Source organism: Cydia strobilella, chromosome 24, assembly GCF_947568885.1.
Source record: "Cydia strobilella chromosome 24, ilCydStro3.1, whole genome shotgun sequence".
NCBI lineage: Eukaryota > Metazoa > Arthropoda > Insecta > Lepidoptera > Tortricidae > Cydia > Cydia strobilella.
This window is the reverse complement of record NC_086064.1, coordinates 1772082-1796251: the sequence shown is the minus strand read 5'-3', so window position 1 is coordinate 1796251 and position 24170 is coordinate 1772082. Positions and strand designations below refer to the sequence as shown.

Below are 24170 nucleotides of genomic sequence, written 5' to 3'. Positions count from 1 at the left end.
TATCTTTGGTAATGTGCACCTATGCTGTGCACCATATGTACTGTAAAAAAATATTACATAATTAAGGAGTTGTAATTAGTCTTAAGTTAATTGACTCCATTGTGTTACGACAATTAAGCAGTTTCTATTAAAGTTACACGCGTGAAAGAGTGTTAATTAAGTACAATAAATCCAATTTAACTCAAATTACATGGTTAATTTTCGTAACACAATGGAATCAACTACACAGGACCAACCTAAATAACCACGTTTACCTACGTAATTTTTTTTTGCAATTTCCCCTTGGAACTAAAATTTCTCTTGCCTTGCTATATTGGGTGTCAGTGTGTGAATAGCCTAAGCTTTTTAGTTGTATGACTTGTATGGTATGAATGGAATGGTTTTTTATCAAAATGGTATTTAAATATTAATATTAATGATGACTTAGGATTTTGTTCCATGTATTTAAGTTTAATGTTATTAAATACATAGTTTTACTTACATTAGTGCTTTTTAATAATATAAAGGAAACCATCTGACAAATTACCTGACAAATCTGGCATCTTACCTGACAGGAGTCCCTCATCGTCTTACTGCGTACAGCATAGTATCATTGTTTAAGAGGCTGTCAATACCTAAAACGCGCGCACTGTCTATTTGTATAGGAGTAAATCGTTAGCGGTTTAGGTATAAATATTTTAAAAGTGTGATTTTAAATGCAGACCCATAAGTAAAAAAACCGGCCAAGTGCGAGTCGGACTCGCGCACCAAGGGTTCCGTACTTTTTAGTATTTGTTATAGCGGCAACAGAAATACATCATCTGTGAAAATTTCAACTGTCTTGCTATCACGGTTCATGAGTTACAGCCTGGTGACGGACAAACAGACGGACAGCGGAGTCTTAGTAATAGGGTCCCGTTTTTACCCTTTGGTTACGGAACCCTAAAAAGACATAGAACCGTTTAATGGTGATTTTAAGACCAATCTTTGCAATTATTTCTATCCAGGCGATTTCGTTCAATCATGTATCGAGTACGGCCATGGTCTTAGAAATATAATGATTTTTACATTTTTTTGCTTTACTAAAACAAATAGTTTTTCTTAAAAAACTGCTTAAGTAACATCAATTTCAAGGACATTGGGTGTTGACAGCCCCTTAGAAGCGAGAAACGAAACATATAATTAAGAATAAAGATAAATGGGGTTAGTAAAACCAATAATTTGTTTGAAATACGATTTATTCGTACGTAGTCTAAACATGAGTATTGCTAAATTAATTTTGTATCAAGCAGTAACGTCTGCGAACGATGCTATTAAGCTTAGAAACAAATTAAAAGTGGAAAATTTAACTGTCTAGGTTGGGTCTTGAACCCACGACCACCGGATCGCTAGCCCGGTGCTCCATCTGAGCTACCAAGAAGTATAATACGGATAGTACCACTATCACTTTCACTGAGCACTTTCCGAAGTACCATGAGACGCCAGGAATGATAACCAATTTTTAGCGCGAGCAAGCAATTTATCACCGTATTGAACTGACCTCCGCTATAGGTCATGTAGGTATATGTGGTATTTTCTATAGAAAGGGACCTTATTGTCGATGGCGCCTACGCCATTTTAAACGATGCTCCGATATAAATACAATGCCGCGCTGCGCTGTGCGGCGTAAGCGCCATCTACAATAAGGTCCCTTTTCATAGAAAATGCTACATATGTAGTTTCTACATTAACTAATACCATTGGGTTTTCTAGCCCTGTCTACGGGGCAGATACGGTCAGAAAACGCTGATTGTAAGCACTTTCGGAAGTACTACGAGACGAAATGACAGCCAAATTACTGCGAGCTAACTTTTTTTATGATGTAAGGCGTTTGACCACGATCCCACCTGATAGTAAGTGATGATGCGGTCTACGGTGGAGCACGCTTACCTATGAGATACCTATTAACTCTTGCCTTGAAGAATTAAGGTGGTCGTGGGTTCAAGTCCCACCGAAGACTGACTTTTCACACTTTTAATTTTGTTTCTAAGCCTATGAGTATTGATACATAGTTCTATATACTATTAAACAATCTACGCGACACTTGTAGTTATTTCGGCCACACGACACTTTGTATCCACGCCATATAATACTGCACATTTGTATAGACGCCTGGCACACCAGCGCCACAGCGGGGCCCGAAAGACACTATGCCGCGCACCACGAACGAGCAATGTATGTCGCGGGCGTACGCCATCATAGGCCCGCCGCTGTCGCCCTGGGAACAAAATACATGACTTCGATTTTGCCTTAACAATTACTAGTGTCGGAGCAAACTAACACTGTACCATGGTATAATAATATACTCCGCCTGGTACTCCCATCCGAGACTCGCGAACCACGTGACTGACACAAGGCTACGTCATCGTGAACCTGTGAACAGCATGATGACGTAGGCTTCTGACATATTACCTGACAAGCGTCCTTATCTTGATCTTTGCCATCAGCAGTGCGCAAAATGGTTTCCTTGTCAAATAAATTGTCTGACTGATTACCTGACAAATCTGACATCTTACCTGACAAGAGTCCGTATTGTCATTTTTGCCGCCTGCCGCACACAACATGGTTTCCTTGTCAAATAAATTATCTGACTGATTACCTGACAAATCTGACATCTTACCTGACAAGAGTCCTTATTGTCACCTTTACCGCCTGCAGCACACAACATGGTTTCCTTGTCAAATAAATTATCTGCTGCTTGCGAGAAGAATTGCTTGCAGTAAGATTCATAGTCATATTCGGGAACCGTCACCTGCAAAACAGTATAGGTACTGTACTCAGTTAGTATAAAGTACATACATACATACATACATATAATCACGCCTATTTCCCGGAGGGGTAGGCAGAGACCACGGATTTCCACTTGCTACGATCCTGACATACCTCTTTCGCTTCCTTCACTTCCATAACATTCCTCATACACGCTCGCCGGTTTAGGGTGCTCTTGACCTGGCCTTTCTTCAGGATTTCCCCGATCTGATCTGTAGTATAAAGTATTAGGTACATATATCCTAGTTTACCTATCTACGCCTACCTACGTACCTTCATAAGTACTTGTGACTCACTAGCCTGTTCTCCGGTCTTGCCCCACCCGGCTAGGATCCGGTCCGTAGTTATAGGTATAGCTGGGGAAGGTAGACACGCGGGCCGGATGAACTCTGAGAACTCTACCCTGAAAAAAAGCACCATATTTTAGGAAGACTAGGACAGTTGAATGATTCAAGATTAGTTTCACTAGACTTAGGTTCGGTTGCACCAAACCGTCTGTCACCGTTAAAGCGTTCGCAAAATTTTATTGTATGGGAAGTTTTATAGTTCACGGCCAATTGCTGTTGATCAGTCTGTCAAATGTGGATGATGCAACTGGCTCTTAGAGTGTAGTGTGCTTGGACAGACCAACAAGTGTGAACGCTAGGAAGATATAACTCATATAACCAAGACGCCTTGTCTGTAATTTGCTGTACAAAAAAGTCTGTCAATTTTTGCGGGGGAGAGGAACTTCAAATGTATCTTCTTCTTCAAGTGCCTTCTCCATCCCAGAGGTTGGCGACCTTATGCCTATATGCCGTTCTATCCGTAGTCATGCGAATTAGTTTTTCTGTACTGTCCACGTCTAACTCTTATGTTCCTTGTCCATGATATTCTCCTTCTGCCACGTCCTCGTTTCCCTTCAATCTTCCCTTCAATTATTAGTTTTAACAAGTCGTATTTTGCGTTCAAATGTATACGTAACGTCAAAATAGCCATGTCAGATAAACGTCAGTCCATACACTGTGTATGACCATTAACCGATTATTTTCGACAGAGGGGAACGCCCGTTAATGGCTACTCCATTTGGTTACATCCTTCTAGTGTGAACGCGACCTGGTAATGTTGAAAGCGAACGCAGCCGACGCTTACGAATGAGGGTAGACCGTGCGCGGTCTACACAACTTTTACACCGGCAGTTCATATGGCCTATGAGGAAGGGTTAGGTGTATAATTTGTTAAGGTTTTCCCGTGCGAAGCCGGGGCGGGTCGCTAGTCCATTACTATTATCCATACTTATATACTTATAATATTATAAATGCGAAAGTCTGTCTGTCTGTGTGTTCCTTCTTCATGCTTAAACCGCTGAATCGATTTAAATGAAATTTGGCATAGAGATAGGTTAAGTCCCTGAGAAGGACATAGGATAGTTTTTATCCCGAAAATCATCTCTTAAGAAAGTAAAAAGCGGGGTGGAATTGAGATAATTAATGAAGTGCCTGCTAATTTGTGTGCATAATATGCTCAATTGATGAATTTTTCCAGGCGCTATACTTACTTTAGCTGCTGTTACAAGTCCACGCAGACGAAGTCGCGGGCAAAAGCTAGTAGGTAATAAATGCAATTTTACCTTCTATCAAGTTCTAGCAGGGCGATGTCATGTTTCTTCTCGTTTTTTTGATACAGTTTGTGTGGTATGAACCTAATGATGTTGAACAGTAGACCATCTCGGGCTTCTGACTTGTTGGTTGCTCCGAGCAGCACGTAGCGGAGGAGGCCACTGCAAATGTATTAAAGTAATTAGTAACGCTCATTAATTGTGGTATTTTTCTATAAAAAACCGGCCAAGAGCGAGTCGGACTAGCGCACCGAGGGTTCCGTACTTTTTAGTATTTGTTGTTATAGCGGCAACAGAAATACATCATCTGTGAAAATTTCAACTGTCTAGCTATCACGGTTCTTGAGATACAGCCTGGTGACAGACAGACAGACGGACAGCGGAGTCTTAGTAATAGGGTCCCGTTTTTACCCTTTGGGTACGGAACCCTAAAAAGGGACCTTATTGTCGATGGCGCTTACGCCATTATAAACAATGCTCCGATATAAATACAATGCAGCGCGACGCTGTGCTGCGTAAGCGCCATAGACAATAAGGTCCCTTTTCATAGACCTGTAAACGTTACCCTTTTTTTGCAACCCTCCCGCTTCTGCCTCCGCGCCCCGCCTCACCGCGAGTCAGGCCGAACGCCGTACTACCTAAGCTGCGTGTGGTTACGCGAAACTATGATAACTCGAGATAGTAGATATCCAGTCGTAAAAAAACTGGCAAGTTACGCATAATTATTTTAACTTGAGTTAGAAGAGATACGCATAAACGATGACTCACGTCAGACCGGGCCGTGTCCGGGCCGGAGCTTCCGGCGCTTCGTTTTCTATGGAAAGCATCACGTGATCACCTGTCATGTCATAAAAAAGTAAGCGCCGGAAGCTCCGGCCCGGACACGACCCGGATACGGCCCGGTCTAACGTGAGTCATCCATAACTCAATGTCCAATAATTCGAAAACGTCTATATTAAAATATGAAATATCTCGGTAACTAAAGACATTTTTTGAAATTTTGTTTAAGTATTATGTTAAGCATAGGGTGTAGTTTCTTTTTGCACTGGTTAGGCGTATCTCTGTTATCTAAAGATAGAATAGAATAGACCCAGGTAGCAAAATGACGTCAAATGACGTCATTTTGCTACCTGGGAGAATAGAATAAAACTTTATTTTATATAATTTAAGTTACAGAATTATGGCCCGCCAAGTGCAAGCAGTATTATTTTACATATATGTCTTAGGTATCAAAAAGATCTGATGTAAAGGAAATGGGGCTCAATTCAGGCATGAATTGTCTCATGTTAAAGCTATGTGTATAATTAAATTAAATGACAGGGATACGAGGTGGGGCCATCCGCTTGGAGAGTGGTTTTCCTCTTTCTTGTTTACACACATAGATATCTAAAGATAGCAGAGATACACACAATTTTTCAGTTAGCACAATGTCAAAACTTCAGCGTAGGAAGATGTTAATTAAAAATTGGAATTGTCTCAACTGACTCCACAAGACAGGCCTAGCCTAGTGTGGAGATCATAGGTTAATAAAACAATGTATAATTTTTTGATAAATAAACATTTTTTTTTATACGTCTGACACGGCAGTAGTGTGTCGCGCTCTTAATACTGTTAGTGACTTACTAGTCTCTATGTGAGAGTACATGTCCCGCCGTCAAGATGAATCTGTCACTAATAAGTGACCCTCCGGCCACCCACACCACGGGTCCAAGTCCGGTGTTTACAGTATTTCTGCAGCCTAACAGTGCCTGTAACAAGGAACATTTACCTTGAGAGTTACACGAACCTAGCAGGGATGTTGCGGATGCCGATTTTTTGACATCCGCGGAAGCGGATGCGGATTTTTAAAGGCTCACATCCGCGGATGCGGATGCGGATGTCGAGATTAGGCACATAAAAAACGTCAAATATTACACTAGTCATTTTTATTAAAAAAAAAACACATCTTTTAGTATTTGAACAAGAATATAGTTGCCCCACATACGCATTACTATACTAAAGTCCGAATAAAACAAACTTTTCACTTCTTGTCGCTGTCCGTCATAGGCTAAAGTGCTCTATCGACGAACCACAAAAACGAAATAAAATTCCTATTGGCTAATAACGAAATTACCTAGCACTTACGCCGCCACTAAGACGTTCCTGTACCTACCTGTTCCACATCCGCATCCGCATTAAGCTCCGCATCGATTTTATGCGGATGCGGATGCGAATATTCGCAACATCGCTGGAACCTAGCCGCAACCATATCATTGAAGTCCCCTTAAGCCTGCCCAAGTACCATCATCATCATTCGCTTGCCCTTGTCCCATTCACTTGGGGTCGGCGCAGCATGTCTTTTTCTTCCATACATCTCTGTCACCCGTCATCTCATCATCCCATCATCGAGACGATTTTCTTTACTACATTAGTTACTAACCATGTGTGGAAACTCGTTGCGGTGCGCCGGCGTCCCTCCAGTGATCCTGTCGCCGAATGATTCAACGCTGCACGTGTCTTCTCTCACGTACGAGTCCGGGTTCGAATCGCTGGACACGCATACGTTCACGTAGCGCTGGTACTCTAGGCATTCTGAAAAATAAGACTGTGATGTACTGTCACGTATGAGACTTTCATATTGATTGTACGAAATGGTATACGGAATGAGGGCTATCGTTTTTTTGCTCACCAGTTGGCGCCTCTGTTCTTCTTCTTCTTTTAAAATTATGGCTTCAGCCCAGTGAGACTATTTCGCCAGTATCAAGGTATTAAGAGGTTTAAAAACGACAAAAATTTTACGGTTGTACAAGACAGTGTACGGTGATTTGTTAGCTCTTGTAAATCGATAGCTAGACTTTACAAGAAGCACGTGGACTACCGGCCGTTGACTCCAGGATGGTGGTTAAACGCGCTTCAAAATTAATTCTCCATTTACTGCACACTACCACATTAGTTTACTGTATAATAAGCTATCAATATTACACTTTAAACAATATTAATGAGCAAAAAACAAAGTAATTAATCACGATGCTAACTATCAAGATGGCGCTCGAACCGGAAGTCCCGCGCCTCTGTTGATGGTGGTCCAAAAGACTAAAGAACAGCTGTCAGTCATTGAAGTGACAAGTGACATTTGACATTTCGAACTATGGAAAATACCACCATCTACACTAGCGCCCCTAGCGGCGAATTCATACGCGTTAGCCATCATTGTACCTACATAATACTGCCCTATCAAAGTACCCCCTTAATAACTTTCTGGCTAGCTCGGTTCTCCATACAAACTAAGTTCCGCTCTCATTTTGAAACGTTTAGCTAGATTGTTCTGAAACTTTGTATTTACAATAGGATATGGTTTATCTATGTCTGTAATTAGTTTATGTAGCTTCAGATATCATAGTTAAAAAATACATCGAATTTAAATTTTTCATACAAAAACTTGTTTTTTCTCTATTTCGTTTGTTTTATAAACAGGAGCTATATAAAATAACAGACCTAGATAAACTAACAGACCTAGATATACCTCATGTCATTGCATGTGCAAAGTTTCATTACAATCCATCACGTAGTTTTAAAATGAGAGCGGAACTACGTTTGTATGGGGAGGTGCAATTCGGCCGAGCTTGCCGGGGACTCTTAAAATCAACCAAGTGGGAGCACGTATCCAGTTCCACGGGGGACAGTACGGGGGATTCCAACATTTGGTCAGCCATTATTGTGAAGTTCATTTATTTTATATTTCCCAGTTGATTGGGTCAGTGATACGGACTATTAGTAAGTAAATAATTTCACGGTTTAGACTCACTTGTTTTAGTATGTTTCGGAGAGCCTAGGTCTCCTTTAATATTAGTATGTCTCACAACAGTTTAAATTCGATCAATAAGTTTAATAACAAAACTTCCGTGAGACACAGACATATTAAATATATTAATAACGGGTCACCCACGTATTTTAAGTCGAAAAACGCTCGACATGTTTAACTGTACCGAGAAGTGTCATCAGGAGCTTGCGTTGACGGTGACGGACCGGCGCAGACTGCGGGCCGCAGTCCTCCGCGCCCGATAACCGCGCGGGCGCCGGTGGCGGCAGGGGGGGCGAGAAACTACCCTCGTTTACGGCATTATTGGTACGGAGTGAAACATGTCGAGCGTTTTTCGACTTAAAATACGTGAGTGACCCGTTATTAATATATTTAATATATTAATAAGTTGTTTAAAAATGTAATCCTTGAAAGTTTCTTTGTATTCTTTATTTCGTTACGTTGAACTTTTAATTTCTTCTTTCTCATTTCCTGTTAATGTGCGGTCATAAGCCATATGGACTGCACAGTGCAGACTGCCGCCTGCCGACTTCTTCTAAGCGTTCAACCAAAGAGGATATAATAAGATAGAGCGGTACTATCATAGTAAATTTTGTAACCACTGTACATTCACTGCCATCTATCGACATACTTTAAAACTAAAAATGAAGATTTATAAAAATACGTTTAAATGTATTTAAATATGGATAAATGATTTTTTATTTGCATTAATTATTTTCATATGATTTTGACCCATGTTCTTTCACTGATATGCGTTAAAATTATAAATAACAAAGGAAACCGTCAACGCCCTCTATACGAGAGTAGGCCAAAGCTAGTGGCGCCATCTGATCGAGAATCAAGGCACGTTTTTTCCTTAGACTGTATTCATCTATTACAGAGTTATATCTATCTTTGGTTTAACCATCTCATACTTACTCAACTTACTTTTAAAAGGGATGTCGTTTCTGTCCCCCGATGGCAGTTGTAAGGGGGGGCAGCCAACTGGTTCCGCGGGGGGAGCGGCTTCGGGCACGTTCTGGCAGCACAGGATGGGTAGGCTGCCGTCGTACCGGCAGGTCTGGGAACACAATCTATATAGGATGTCGCATTCAATGATCTAACGAAGGCTAATGATTGAGGATCTTAAGAGCTACCGATTTGACTGGTATGCATGTATCATATCATATACGGTCCGCGCGCCAATTCAGTGCATTCGGAGTGAGAGGGTGTGCGCCGCGCCCGTACGTACAAAATGACACCACTCTGTCATGACGCCCCAATTCCTCAGCCGTGCACGGAATTCGCGCGCGGACAGTACTATAATATGGCTTTGAAAATAATCAAGCAACTTTGAGCAGCTCTACCGCGACACTTTAAGGTCCATATAGAACAAATTGGATTAATTTAGATGCAAATTTAGTCTGCTTAAAACTTTTCTAATTGACTCTTGTCGTAACAGAAGTCTTTAGTAGAGAAAATTGACAAAATCAAACAAAGACCCGAAAAATTCATGGTTTTTCAAGTATTTAACAAAGACCTAGTGGGCTTACAAGGTCAGAGACTTGAATCTGTCAGGAATTGTGGGCGTATCATATTAAAGATTAGATCCTTCAATCGCGGAAGACGAGGACAATCAATACGATATCCAACTCACAGGATTTACTAGGCAAGACTGATTGCACACGTCACATTTCTTAATTTGAGCAAACCAGTTGAATCCGCCACAGACGTCACCTTCTCCTGTCCCTTCTCGTCTGGAGCACAGACCTAGAATGTTTATGCTTACGCTAGTTCTGTGGTCTGGAGATTGATTGACACGATTGACAGCATCGCTTCAATTGTTTTTTTTCGATGTCATCTTTCATCTGTCTTAACAGCATATATACTCTTTGGCGGCACTGCTTAGAACTTAGAACGTTACTCAGTGTTATAAATTACGTAACACCTTAATTTGCTCTATTTACCAAAGATAATAATTAAATTAGTGTCTTAAATGCTATAGATGGCATGATGGCATTCAAAAACTATCTTACCATGTCCTGCGATCGTAGTACCCCGTTGTTCGACCCCCGAAGTAGCTCCGAAATACCCCGACGTTGTAGGAGCGGTCCTGGAGAGGGCAGCTCAAACTTAAACTATCTTACCATGTCCTGTGACCGTAGTACCCCGTTGTTCGACCCCCCGAAGTGACTCCGAAATGCCCCGACGTTGTAGGAGCGGTCTTGGAGAGGGCAGCTAAAACAAAAACTATCTTACCATGTCCTGTGACCGTAGTACCCCGTTGTTCGACCCCCGAAGTAGCTCCGAAATACCCCGACGTTGTAGCAACGGTTTTGGAGAGGGCAGCTAAAACAAAAACTATCTTACCATGTCCTGCGATCGTAGTACCCCGTTGTTCGACCCCCCGAAGTAACTCCGAAATACCCCGACGTTGTAGCAACGGTTTTGGAGAGGGCAGCTAAAACAAAAACTATCTTACCATGTCCTGCGATCGTAGTACCCCGTTGTTCAACCCCCCGAAGTAACTCCGAAATGCCCCGACGTTGTAGGAGCGGTCCTGGAGAGGGCAGCTCAAACTTAAACTATCTTACCATGTCCTGTGACCGTAGTACCCCGTTGTTCGACCCCCGAAGTAGCTCCGAAATACCCCGACGTTGTAGGAGCGGTCCTGGAGAGGGCAGCTAAAACTTAAACTATCTTACCATGTCCTGCGATCGTAGTACCCCGTTGTTCGACCCCCGAAGTAGATCCGAAATACCCCGACGTTGTAGCAACGGTTTTGGAGAGGGCAGCTAAAACAAAAACTATCTTACCATGTCCTGTGACCGTAGTACCCCATTGTTCGAGCCCCCAAAGTAGCTCCGAAATGCCCCGACGTTGTAGGAGCGATCCTGAAGGGGGCAGCACACGATTCTGGTGCTACCTTTCCATCTGCACATCTGAGAAATATATGTTTATGTTTCATTATTATTTACGAAAATGGGGCTTCAATCGCGTCTAATTACGTTTTAAAATTACTTCCGACGTTTTGAGGACGGCACTGTCCCCGTGGTCTCGAAGAAAGACTTTCTAAACTTTAAAACCACTTACTTTAAATACCTGTTTCATTCTAATTCCCTTTTTTTTCTTTTTTTTTCTTTTCTTTCTATCTCATTTACTCCAATACAAATAGACAGTGTGCGCTTTTTAGATATTGCCAGCCTCTAACGGCGCGATTCGAGAGATTAATTAGATATGAAATAGTAAAGATACGCAATTATTGCGGCGCTATGCGACGTAAGCGCCATCCAATATTAATTGGAGCGGCGTTAATAATAGCGTAAGGTCCAACCGCCATAAGGTACCTTTGCCCGTGGGACGTCACATATCTTTACTATTTCATATCTAGTGGATCTCTAATTCATTTCCCGAATCGCGCCGTTAATGTATCATTTACTTACTGGGGGTTTCTTTTCGTCAATAGTCAGCAGCTTGACGGCATAGTCGCAGTCATCTAATATCTTGCATACGCCAGCATCATTGTTGGCCATGCAGGGATCCCCTGAATAAACAATCATTTCATAAAAGTGTTTCCCCTACTGCCTAAGCATAGGCACAACCGTGGGTACAACTGTGCATGGTGGTGCGTGTTGTGAGTTGTGACACTTGTGACTACACAAAAAGAGATCGAGGTGTCTTTGACGTGTGTCATTTTTAACCGACTTCAATTTCATAGAAGGAGGAGGTTCTGTATTCGGTTGTGGCTATTTTTTTAACCGACTTCAATTTCATAGAAGGAGGAGGTTCTGTATTCGGTTGTGGCAATTTTTTTTTTGTTTTATGTATGTTCACCGATTATTCCGAGACCCGTGGTCCGATTTGAGTAATTCTTTTTTTGTTCGAAAGGCGCTACTTCCAAGTTGGTCCCACATTAATCTGGTTCTGATCTGATGATGGGATCCCTGAGGAATTGAGGGAACTCCTCAATTTTTAAAGGCACATGTATGGTGATTTGGGTGTTTTCATAAGCAACTTGATCTATGTAGGTATTTGTGTCGTCATTACAGATTGGATTTTGTATATAGGGGAGACCGAGGTGAGTTGTGGCAGTGGAGAGTTGTGACATTGTCGATTTTTTGGAACCTATGATGATAATTGATAAAAACTATTATGTCCTTCCTCGGGCTTCAAACTATCTCCATACCAAATTTTAAGTAAATCGGTTCAGCGGTTTAGTAGTAGTAAACACTTTATTGCACAAAACAAGCACATAACACAGAGAGAATACAGTAAATGTGTACAAAGGCGAACTTATCCCCTTAAGGGATCTCTACCAGCTAACCTTTAAGTAACTGAGAGAGATACAAACGAAAAGGTTTAAGCGTGAAGAGGTAACAGAAAGACAGTTACTTTCGCATTTTACAATATTACTAGCTTTTGCCCGCGTCTTCCACCAAATTTCCACCCCCCTTTTCACCCCTTAAAGGATGATTTATGGGATAAAAACTACCCTATGTCCTTCCCCGGGACTCAAACTATCTCTAAATTAAATTTCAACTAAATCGGTTCAGCGGTTTAAGCGTGTAGAGGTAACAGACAGACAGACACACTTTTGCATTTAAAATATTATACTATAGAATGGATAGAGGGTTTTTTTTGGTACTTAGGTACACCAAGACATCTTGTTTCCTGTGTTTGAGGTAAATGTACTAATTATAATACCACTTTAGATTATTTGCTGCATTTTCCTGTTTTACTGACATCAGTAAAGAAAATTAAAGTAGAATGAATGGGTATAAATAAATTAAACTAAAAGGACTATTAAAGGATGACTCACCGGGCCGTGACCGGGCCGGAGCTTCCGGCGCTTCGTTTTCTATGGAAAGCATCACGTGATCACCTGTCATGTCATAGAAAAGTAAGCGCCGGAAGCTCCGGCCCGGTCACGGCCCGGTCTAACGTGAGTCAACCTTTATACTCGTGTAAGTCTACAAAATAGGAAAAATAGAAGAAAGAATGATACTTTAGTTTTAAAATATTTTTAAGTAAGACTTGTATTTCTTTAAGGTTTTTATAACTTCAAGTGGTTTGTTATTTAGTCATTTTCGTTTTTTTTTGTAAGTGCATAACATACTTATGGGTCAAAAACGTTCGTCTTTTCTGTGTACATTATATAAAAAAAGTCATACAAAAGTTAACCATTTTGTATACATTTTTTAAGAAGTAGGTAGAAAACATGCCTATAAGGACAAAGTAAGAAAATTAAGCTTTCAATTTCGTTTATTTTTTAATGTCTACAGAAAAGACCCATAACTAAAAAATTTAACCCTTGTAGTTAAAAGTTTTTAATATGTTACCTATGTTTATCACGCTAAACAAACCACATTAAAACAAAAAAAACAGGAAAACAACACAAAATATCATATTCACCTTCGTTCAAGGCAAAAACATATTTCACACACAAAACACACACAAAACATTTAATAAACACGTACATATTTAGAAAAATATGATTTTAAAATGGTCAACAAATATTTCGTTTGCAAAGTTATTGAATACAAGGCGTCTGCAGCCAAACAGGTTCTGTCTCGACTGGTATTATTGGTTGTTGGTCATTGTCATTTAACTATAGCAGCTAATGTAACTATAGTATAGTGTGGATTAAGGAAACATCTTATTAATTAACTGCATATAGGTAGGTACTATGTAATTAACGGATTCAAATGGTCATACGGATGGAATATATACCGGGAATGGCCTGTAAAGGATGACTCACGTTAGACCGGGCCGTGTCCGGGCTTCCGGCGTTTCGTTTTCTATGGAAAGCATCACGTGATCACCTGTCATGTCATAGAAAAGTAAGCTCCGGCCCGGACACGGCCCGGTCTAACGTGAGTCATCCTTAACACGAGAAAATAATAAATTAAAAATTAAATAAACAATATATCAAACTTTGCGCGCAATTTCACACAATGCTATCACGATTTATAAATTAAAAAACTATACTAAAAAACTAAATATAAACAACTCAGTTTTATAGGTACATCTCAAAGCTTATTAAATGGAAACATTTATTTACATACAAGATATATACAGTGGTACTACGTAAACGAAATTAATAACTAGCTTAAATCTAAAATAGGCCCTTGAGGCATTGTACCAAGGATGCTGGCGGCATTTCCACGCTGTATCGCAATGCTGATACGTTGTGCGAGAAAGCCGCCAGCTCTTCGGCACCAGTTACGTCAACCAGACGCTTCGCGATTTCTGCAAACAACTTGTGCGCGCTGGGACCCCATGGACCTAGTTTCAACTCCAAATGGAACGAAATGATACTCTCTACCGAGGCTCTTATATTTATTACGTTTTAAAATTTCGGCGCTTTCCGCCGCTCCGCCCGGTTTTACATTAGTCCTAAGCTTGTTTAGAATACAAGTCCAAATCTCTGGATAGAATTAAACATAGATTACGTCTCAAACGATGACACTTTTGTTTCATAACTTATAATAATTATTATTTATTTTATTTAAACTTTATTGCACAAAATATGTACGACAATGTACAAATGGCGGACTTAATACTTATTTATTTATTTATTTATATAAGTTACCTGTACCTAAATAAAGGATTATTCTTTATACCTAACCTAATATCTTTTGCGTTTCTCCATAAAAGAAGACCGTATCTGATAACTGAAGCTACGTAACCGTGTACGTAAGAGCGGTAATTTTATTGACAGTAGTGGCTATTTATTTATTTATTGAAAACACATTTACATGACATTACAGTATAAAACTAATGCGCCATGAAAGTTAATTACATTTAAATTACAACTAGTACTATGGTATATTTACAACACTAAATTACTACAGTTGAGCATCTATCATCCATCCTCTCACAAAACCTCAGACATTCACTGCACACAGCCGTCCATCGCCACGCAAACATATCGCAGTCAGTAGCTGATGTCTTCAATAGTGTGAGAGCACGAAGAAGTGGCGAGTGACAAATTAATGACAAATGGCATTCTCTACCAGTCAATCATAGGGCCAAACAGAGACACAATTGGTGCAGAGAGAAAAAAAACAATAAATAACTCTTACAAATTAAACTAGTGCCTACGTCAATTCTTAGGATTAGTTGTCAAGCGGACCCCAGGCTCCCATGAGCCGTGGCAAAATGCCGGGATAACGCGAGGAAAATGATGAATTATACAATTTGTAGGTGCATTTTTTAAGAATTTGTCAGATCACATTTTAAGTTTTATCCATATTCACCCCAGCCATCCCTATTCACCCCGGTTGACGGTATTTCCTAACCACAAAAGAAATGACGTACTTATAACAAATTATATCTGTTGGCAAGTCCAACAGAAGTCCTTTTTACAGTGAGTGCTTTGTACTTTTGTACTCTATGTTATTTTACTTTTCTATTTCTATTTCTATTTTATATATTTTTTTTTTCGGTTACATTAGAATATAATCCTTCACATTTCACCTTACAGGTGCTTATATTGTGCTTGCATTATAAAATAATATATATTGTGACCATCAAGACTTTCTTTCCTCGCCTTCATACTGAACCAGCCATTCCACCGCTGAACAATATCGAAGAAGACACTTTACATCTTAAGTGGACTTACTGCTATATTTGCACATGATTTCCATCTCGCTATCACAGTGTCATATTACAGCGCTATCAAGTACAAAAGTGCTTTCAATGGGAAAGTACTATGGGTAGATGAAATGGTATTTAAAATGTACTGTTTAAAATTATATCTGTATCTAAATTTACTATGGAGGAAAATTTGTTAAGGGGCTACATGAGGTTTTCATCGATTTTTGACAAGTTTTGAATAGTATATCCTACTTTTGCACTACATATAGAATTGACAAGCGGCTATCGGTTCTTCAATCTTTTATCTGCATTTTTGTCTACCGGTTTTAGAAAAAAATGAATACTTATTTATTTATGATTGTTTTAAACATTGTCTAAAAAAACACTTTTTTCGTATCTCGTTTACTGTGAAAGATCTTACTTATACGAAATCTACATATTTGGGTTCGTCTTAGACGTCTCTAAAAATTTGTCTAAGTTTTTAATTTTAAACTAATTAACACAAAAGTTATGGCCAGAAAACCAATTTTTTGGTCTAAAATTGTTCAACTTTGATGCCAAATATTTCGAAAACAATGAACTTTGAAGTAAATATTTGATACTATATTGCTAAAATCCGTTGCTGTTAATATGATAAGTACAAAAAACATTAGAAAACTAAGGGATTCAAATCAAAGGTCATTGGGGCATGGGATCCCCTTAAGGCTACATAGTTTTTGCTTAAGGGTCCCCGGCAAGCTCGGTTCTCCATACAAACGTAATTCCGCTCTCATTTTAAAATGACTAGCTAGATTGCTCTGAAACTTTGTACTTACAATAGTCTATTAAATTATTTTAAAACGGGTCACGGGGAGTGTAGTCTAGAGAGTAGTCTAGTGTACATAATATAATTTTACAGTACATATGGTGCTACTTTCTCGCACTAGTGCGTCAAATAGCACTTTACGTGCATATGTCGAAAGTTTAAAGGGCCATATGTACTGTAAAACGTTGTACGATACACGTGCGAATAGGTAATTCGCAACTCGTGTCGTTTTAAAACACTCCCTGCGGTCGTGTTTTAATTTATCGCCACTCGTTTCGAATTTCCTCTTTTCCGCACTTGTATCGTAAATAGATTCATTGGTGTTCTAAAAGGTGTGAAGAAAATTAGACGTGTCTGCACTAGAGCATTTTACGTTCGAAGTACGTTTTTTGAATTTTTTTACGATAAGCTATAAAATTTTGAGTTTAAATGGATTTTTGTTATACAATTTCCATTCTGATATTTGACTCCCCATTCCATAAATAACTATACTTTTGCCTAAATTGTTAATTGAAAGTAAGTACCCTTAAGAAATACTGTAAAATTTATTCATCATCATCATCATCATCATGTCAGCCGATAGACGTCCACTGCGGACATAGGCCTCGCCCAAGGCTCGCCACTCCGACCGATCCTGTGCCGCTCGCATCCACAAATTTATTCATATTTTTAAAAATACACATGCATTTTACTTTCCTCGTATTCGGGATGAAAAGTAGTGTTTTACTCGGGTGAAAGGCATCATTTCAGCCTCGGACAATTGGCTCTCTCACTGCGTTCGAGCGCCAAAATTCCTCATCATCAGCAATGAGTGCCTTTCATCCCTTGGTTAACAATCTACAGTTTCAGTCATAGACTGCTTTTCTCCAGAAATGGACTCACGTTTAAAACTCAGATCACGCGTTTGTAGATTGAATTAAAATGTTTATAGGATAAGTTTTAAAACATTATAATTTATTGATAAGGTTCTGGTGCTAGGGTGGCCTTACAATGTTGTTTGGATGGAACATGTCTCTTATTTTGGTTAAATATAACATGCGTCTAAATTGACATAGCACAATTAAAAAAAAGGAAATCAAATCATAAAAAAAATTGGCTTTTTAGGTAGGATGTTCCGTACCCAAAGGGTAAAAACGGGACCCTATTACTAAGACTCCGCTGTCTGTCTGTTTGTTCGTCTGTAACCAGGCTGTATCTCATGAACCGTGATAGCTAGACAGTTGAACTTTTCACAGATGATGCATTTCTGTTGCCGCTATAACAACAAATATTAAAAACAGAATAAAATAAATATTTAAGTATACAATAAACGTGATTTTTTTGCTGCTTTTTGTGTAATGGTACGGAATCCTACGTCCGCGAGTCCGACTCGCACTTGGCCGGTTCTTTGTTTCAATTTTTTTCTGCATGCACTTTTTGTACTTAAATTAATTTTATATTTGTGATTTCTCATTTAAAAAACGGCCATCATATTCAGTTTACTTAAAATCTCTAAGTAAAATCTATTTTCCCGGTTCCCGAGATACAGGCTGCGCCTAGTTTGGGGTAAGTTTGGGGCCGATGGATATTAGCTTAATTGTAAAATCTAATTTATGTTAAGTTCAATATGTTAGGACAATTTGTAAAAAATGTTTGGTAAATAAACGATTTCTATTTGCATCAGTATCACAAAATTCCATTACTGTGTCAGCCTACGCATCTCGAACAAGGTAAACTTTTCCCATATAAAAGGGGTGGTAAATATTCTGGCATCATTCGTCGATCAGCTGTGCTTTGGACGCCATCTTGAAAATTGGTCGCCATCTTGGAAGTTTAAAATGTTTAAAATAACGGCTATAGTGTCTTTGATGCTTATTGGTGAGTGGATTATTCTATGCAAGTTAATTAAGGTTCCGTACCCAGAGGGTAAAAACGGGACCATGTTACTAAGACTCCTCTGTCCGTCTGTCTGTCACCCGGCTGTATCTCATGAATCGTGATTAGACAGTTTATTGATTCCCTTTCCCCATTTGTGGGACAAGTTTAACACCTAGATAAAGTGTAATGGCAATAATTAAATTTGATACGCTTACGTCAGTCAATTTACCAGGCGATACATCAATTATCTCACTTTCATTTCACCCCGCTTTTCAACCTCTTAAAGAATGATTTTCGGGATAAAAACTATCCTATGTCCTTCTCCGGGACTCAAACTATGTCTATACCAAATTTTAATTAAATCGGTTCAGCGGTTTAAGCGTGAAGAGGTAACAGACAGACAGACACACTCAGGGCCGGTTTTCCACCTATTAAGCCCGCCCACAAGGCAACCTAGCAATAGTTTTGAGATCGAAAAGAGGGTCCCCCTAAATTCTAAATGCCATACCATTTCTAAATCCGGGCTTTCGCATAATGTATAATATTAGAATGGAAGTATGGATTATTAAAGTTAAAGTTTTTCTGTTAGCCACGTGGTCCCACGCGGACTCTAGGAGGTACAAAAAGGAGGCCACCTCTTCCTCAGGTACCCTAGAACCAAGAGCATGCTGTAGAGTAGAATTAAGGATGACTCACGTTAGACCGGGCCGTGACCGGGCCGGAGCTTCCGGCGCTTCGTTTCCTATGGAAAGCATCACGTGATCACCTGTCATGTCATAGAAAAGTAGGCGCCGGAAGCTCCGGCCCGGTCACGGCCCGGTCTAACGTGAGTCATCCTTGACTAGTATTAGTGTGTTTCAAAAAGTATGTATGATTTTTAATACCGCCGTTTTTTTGCCGTTAAACGCAAGTTTGGCGAACCTAGTAAAGTTTAAAATGTATTATACTTTTTAGAAAAAAAAAAAAAAAAAAAAACTATTTAGTATTCATAAGCTTATGTTTCGTTTCATTTAAACATGTTACCGTTTCGTAAAAACAAACAACAAGTAAAAGTTAAATTTTGAAAATTTTCGCTGATAAGCTTTCTAACTAGTAGACCCTAGGAAATAGGTATGTTTGTACTAATGTTTCTAAAGTTATTTACGGATTATCTTATTTGCCCTGGACTCTTCAATCAAACCTCATACAATCACTCGCATCACACATTCATTCAATTCACATAACCCTCATTCCTAGCAATGCGCTAAAGGGAATTTTGAAAAATTTCAAAGTTCCGATAGAATGTTCTCGGAATATTTTTCTGCAAGTTCCGTAAAATGGGGTGAGTAGGGTTCGCGGGGAGTGTTGGGTTATGAATGGGGAGAGGTTTGAAAGGGGGGTGAGATGGGTTTTTAGGGCTACTGCTACAAAAATAATGCATTCCAATTTAAAATGGAGCTGCAGTAATACTCATAATAAAAAAAATCGATCCAACTCTCTTCCAAAATCACCTTTGTATGAAAACCCATCTCACCCCAATTACGAGGGACTAAGGGGTGAGGTGGTTTTTCCTGTTTATCGTCAAAGTTATGAAATGGAACTACCCAAAATAAAATAAACTCTAAAATACAAACGTCCGGAACACTTATTATATACACCATTCAGTTTGCATATGTAAAAATAAAATGTTATCGAGGTTTGAATGTCAGTTTTGCTCCTACTCACCCCATTTTACGGTTTATTTCCAATCCTCCTTACAGTTAGTTTCGATTTCTATGACACTTGAAATAGACGCCAATGAGTGACGTAAATGTTAAATGAAACAGTCGTCAACAATTAAGAACATTGAGTACCTAACAATCCCTAATCTGAGGGTCTACCGCGAACACCGAAGTTCGTATATTGGGGGATGATTGGGGGCATTCTCTGTCACTCTAATTACGCCTAAATTTTAGTAAAAGAGAAAGATGCCCGCAATTTGTGAACTTCTGTGTTCGCGTTAGGCCCTCTGAATGGGAACTTTCTAAGTGGAAACTTGCATGAGAATTATCCCATGAAAGTTTCCAGAAATTTTCGGAAATTTTGAGAATGCTCTGCAATTTGCACATTGCTATTTCAGGCAGCACAGTATGGGGTACTTTCTCTTGCGACTCTTGCGGCAATGAATGCGTGAAGGCTTGCGGCACGAAACATTTTAGACCTTGCTGCTTCAATTATTTGAGGAAGAAGCGTGGACCCGAACATATTAAGGTAATTTTAACCCATTTCCTCCATATTCCAGGGTTCACAGATAGGCAGAGGTAAGCGGCACCAAACATTTTAGTGCGTACAAAAATTCCAAAATCACCTTTGTATGAAATCCCATCTCACCCCAATTACGAGGGACTACGGGGTGAGGTGGGATTTCCTGTTTATCGTCAAAGTTATGAAATGGAACTACTCAAAATAAAATTAAAACTAAAATAGAAACGTCCGGAACACTTAATATATACACCATTCAGTTTGCATATGTAAAAATAAAATGTTATCGAGGTTTGAATGTCAGTTTTGTCCCTACTCACCCCATTTTACGGTACGTCATAAATAGTCATAATTTCATAGAAGTTTGACGTTTAAAAATAATAACACTAGCATTACGTGTGCTATCAAAATCATTGCAGACTTATCTTTGTCTAACTCTACTCAGAAGGACTTTCCGCATATGGGTTCTCTTACCCCAAGCAAAATAAAGTATGTCTCTCTTACCCCACCTGACCTTGTTAAAAATACTTTTTTAATACAGTTGCTCAAAAAGTGCTACTTTTCGTGGCTGTTTAGCGTGCGGAAAGTTGGTTTTCGCGAACTAGTGCTTTTTACTTTTCCAATTTTTTTAAATTTTTACTTGTTCCAATTCATGACTATTTATTGATGAGTGTTAATATTAGTTTCCTTTAAACGTCGTAATCAACATAAAAACCTACTGTTAATGTAAGAATATGAAAAATATGCATATTTCATATTTTATTACACTTACCTCTTCATCATTATAAGTATTATAACACGTTTATTTTTTAATGTTGAAAAACCGTTCTTAATAAGTTATCTGAATGGAACGGAACGCCTGTCAAAGAAGAGGCGTATTTTCTTACTGCAAGAATGTTTTAAGTTTCCAAAGGCAACATTCGATATTGTTTTTATAAATATACGATACACAAATAATCGTAAATAACGATATTTAGGTAACAATAGTACAATGTTTTAATATTTACAATTGTTTCTGTCACTGGAACTGTCAATAGAACATGCATTTGAAAAAAATACTTTCATTGAAGTGGGTTCAATAATAATAACAAAATCTATTCTAGTCGAATAAAAGCTAGAAAAACACCTCTTCATAATGTCAATGTCAATGATGTCACAGAATTAATAATATAAAAGTTTCGAATTCCATTCCTTACTTGCTTTTCTTATTTTTTCGTAACTGTATTAAAAAACGTCGTTCGATACACGTGCGGAAATGTCATTCTTCACTCGTCCCGAGTCTCGTCGCGTCGTCGGCTCGTAGCAAGATATCTCGGTACTCGTGAAGAAATGGCATACTTTCCGCACTAGCATCGAAATGTACTATTTCAGTTCTGGACCCCAAGCGCAATGGAGGTGAAAATGGAATCACCCTACAAGACCAAACTACCAATCATAGCCGTGGAAACGGTTCCTGACTTCTTCGGAGAGCTGTCCAAGGAGTTTGAACCTAACCCCTTTGAAGATATAGTTGATAATAGAATTGTGTATGAGGTTTAAGCTGTTTTGATTGGGGGCGTTCATTAACTACGTGAGGTGTTTTTTGAGAAATTTTTGAGGAAATGAATCTGTTTCTTCAGATTTTTACACTATTTTGTGACTCCTCGGCGTGAGATATTTAGTGATATTCGGCTTGAACCCCCCGAAACCCTCACGTAATTAATGGATGCCCCATTAGGCTGCAATACTCTGCTGCCCAAAAATGGATTTAAGTTCGTAACTAAGGAACAGTTTAATAACTTGATAACTTTTATTATTAATGGTGCTAAACGCTCGTCAAATAAATAAATATTTAAAAATATATAAACCACATGATATTTTTGACTAGATGTCCAACTAAATAATATCAAATATTAGGTAGAACATTAGATAGGTAAAAATCTGATCTGACAAGGTTTTGTTTGACCTCGTTTTTCTTGATTTTTTTATGCATTTACACATTATATGCGTTTTTGGGCGGTAAAAATGACCCCTGTTAATTTATTCTAAGGAAAGTTTCTGTCAAAAAAGTATTTTTGTAGATTTTTTTTACTTACAACTTTAATAGTAATATGTTTCACCCATTTACCTTACAGTTAGACTTCTAGCTTCTTAAAAAACAAGGGGCACCTAAGTTAATATTCTTTCTATCTCTGCCTTAAGTTGCCATTTTATGTATTGTATATATGCTTGTATAAATATATATTATATATATATATACATACACAACTTTTTACCTACAAGATATATACAGTGGTACTACGTAAACGAAATTAATAACTAGCTTAAATCTAAAATAGGCCCTTGAGGCATTGTATATATATATATTGTATTGTATATTTATTTGTGTGTTAGGTTTTGTTTTAATACTTATATGTATAAGTAGTAATTGTAGTATGTGTGTTTGTGTTTAATAGTCTCCATATTTAGCTCTTTGCACTACCTGTTGACTTTTGTATGAGTTCTACATTTCCTGCTACCCAAAGGTTGTCTGGAAGAGATCGCTTTTTAGCGATAAGACCGCCTGTTGTTACCTGGTTCTATTTTTTCTTTAAATATTTCTTTGTAGTTTTACATGTATGTAAAATGTATAATTTTGGTGCAATAAAGAATATTTACTTACTTACTTACTTACTTACTTAATATTTCGTTTAATATTTTTGACAGAAACTTTATTAAATATTAAGATATTAATATTCTGTAAAAATATATTTTATCATACTATAAAAGCTTAATTAAGTAGTTATTTTAATTTAGAACCTACGTAGATTGATGGAAGGTATTTTATGTCTATTGTTGGCTGGATAAATGGACATAAAAACCTTTATATTTTTGGCCATGCATAGCAATGTGCCAAACATGTCAAAGACAATTTTCAAAAATTGCAGTTCTCATAAAATGTTGTTGGTATTTTTTTCTGCACGTTTAATGCCAAACCATCTTACAGTGGTTTCGATTTCTATGACAGTCAGTCATCGCCTCCCGGGTGAAAACTCGTATAGCGGTTAACGGCTATGTATGATGAACCCTCGTGAACGTCAGCTGCCGCTCCGTTGGTGGGTTGAGGAATCCGCCGCTGATTTTAAAATATAAACATATTTTATAATTTTTTTTTTTGATTTATCACATTAACTAAATAGGGACATAGTCGCGTATAAATAAGCTTTAAAACTACCTCCGACGTTTTGAAGACGATATTGTGAGATGCGAAGATAATTTTAACGCTTATTTCTAATCGATCCCGTTTTAGTTAATTACATACCTGTATAATAATTATTTATTTTACCTCTTTATAATAATGATTTTACAAATATCTAAAAATAAATAAAAGTCTGCGTCGAGAAGAAATCTTTTATTTCTTCATAATAAATTCGAACATTTATATATTTCTTAACTTATGACTAGTATTTTTGACAAATATAGCTCTCGCTTTATTTAAAATAAATATCACAAAAAAATTATTTTTTATGTTTTTTTTAAATTGCTACAGTTTTACTGAGTGTCAAGGT

At 38.4% G+C, this 24170-nt stretch overlaps 2 protein-coding genes across 2 annotated transcripts; one reads left to right on the top strand and one right to left on the bottom strand.

Annotated features, from left to right (window-relative positions):
* Positions 1–2020: 2020 nt before the first annotated feature.
* Positions 2021–13714, bottom strand: LOC134752411 (serine protease 48-like). The gene is made up of 11 exons (XM_063688122.1): positions 13575–13714; positions 11606–11706; positions 10979–11104; positions 10199–10300; positions 9111–9243; positions 6804–6955; positions 6008–6132; positions 4397–4546; positions 3061–3190; positions 2639–2770; positions 2021–2236 (listed from the first exon to the last, which is right to left on the bottom strand). Exons 1-11 carry the CDS (start codon positions 13639–13641, stop codon positions 2069–2071), a joined length of 1386 nt encoding a protein of 461 aa, XP_063544192.1. The 5' UTR covers positions 13642–13714; the 3' UTR covers positions 2021–2068.
* A 4631-nt stretch (positions 13715–18345) lies between these two features.
* Positions 18346–22191, top strand: LOC134752325 (uncharacterized). Its single transcript, XM_063688000.1, has 4 exons — positions 18346–18423; positions 19013–19069; positions 20522–20652; positions 22015–22191. Exons 1-4 carry the CDS (start codon positions 18384–18386, stop codon positions 22180–22182), a joined length of 396 nt encoding a protein of 131 aa, XP_063544070.1. The 5' UTR covers positions 18346–18383; the 3' UTR covers positions 22183–22191.
* The last annotated feature ends 1979 nt before the right edge of the window (positions 22192–24170 follow it).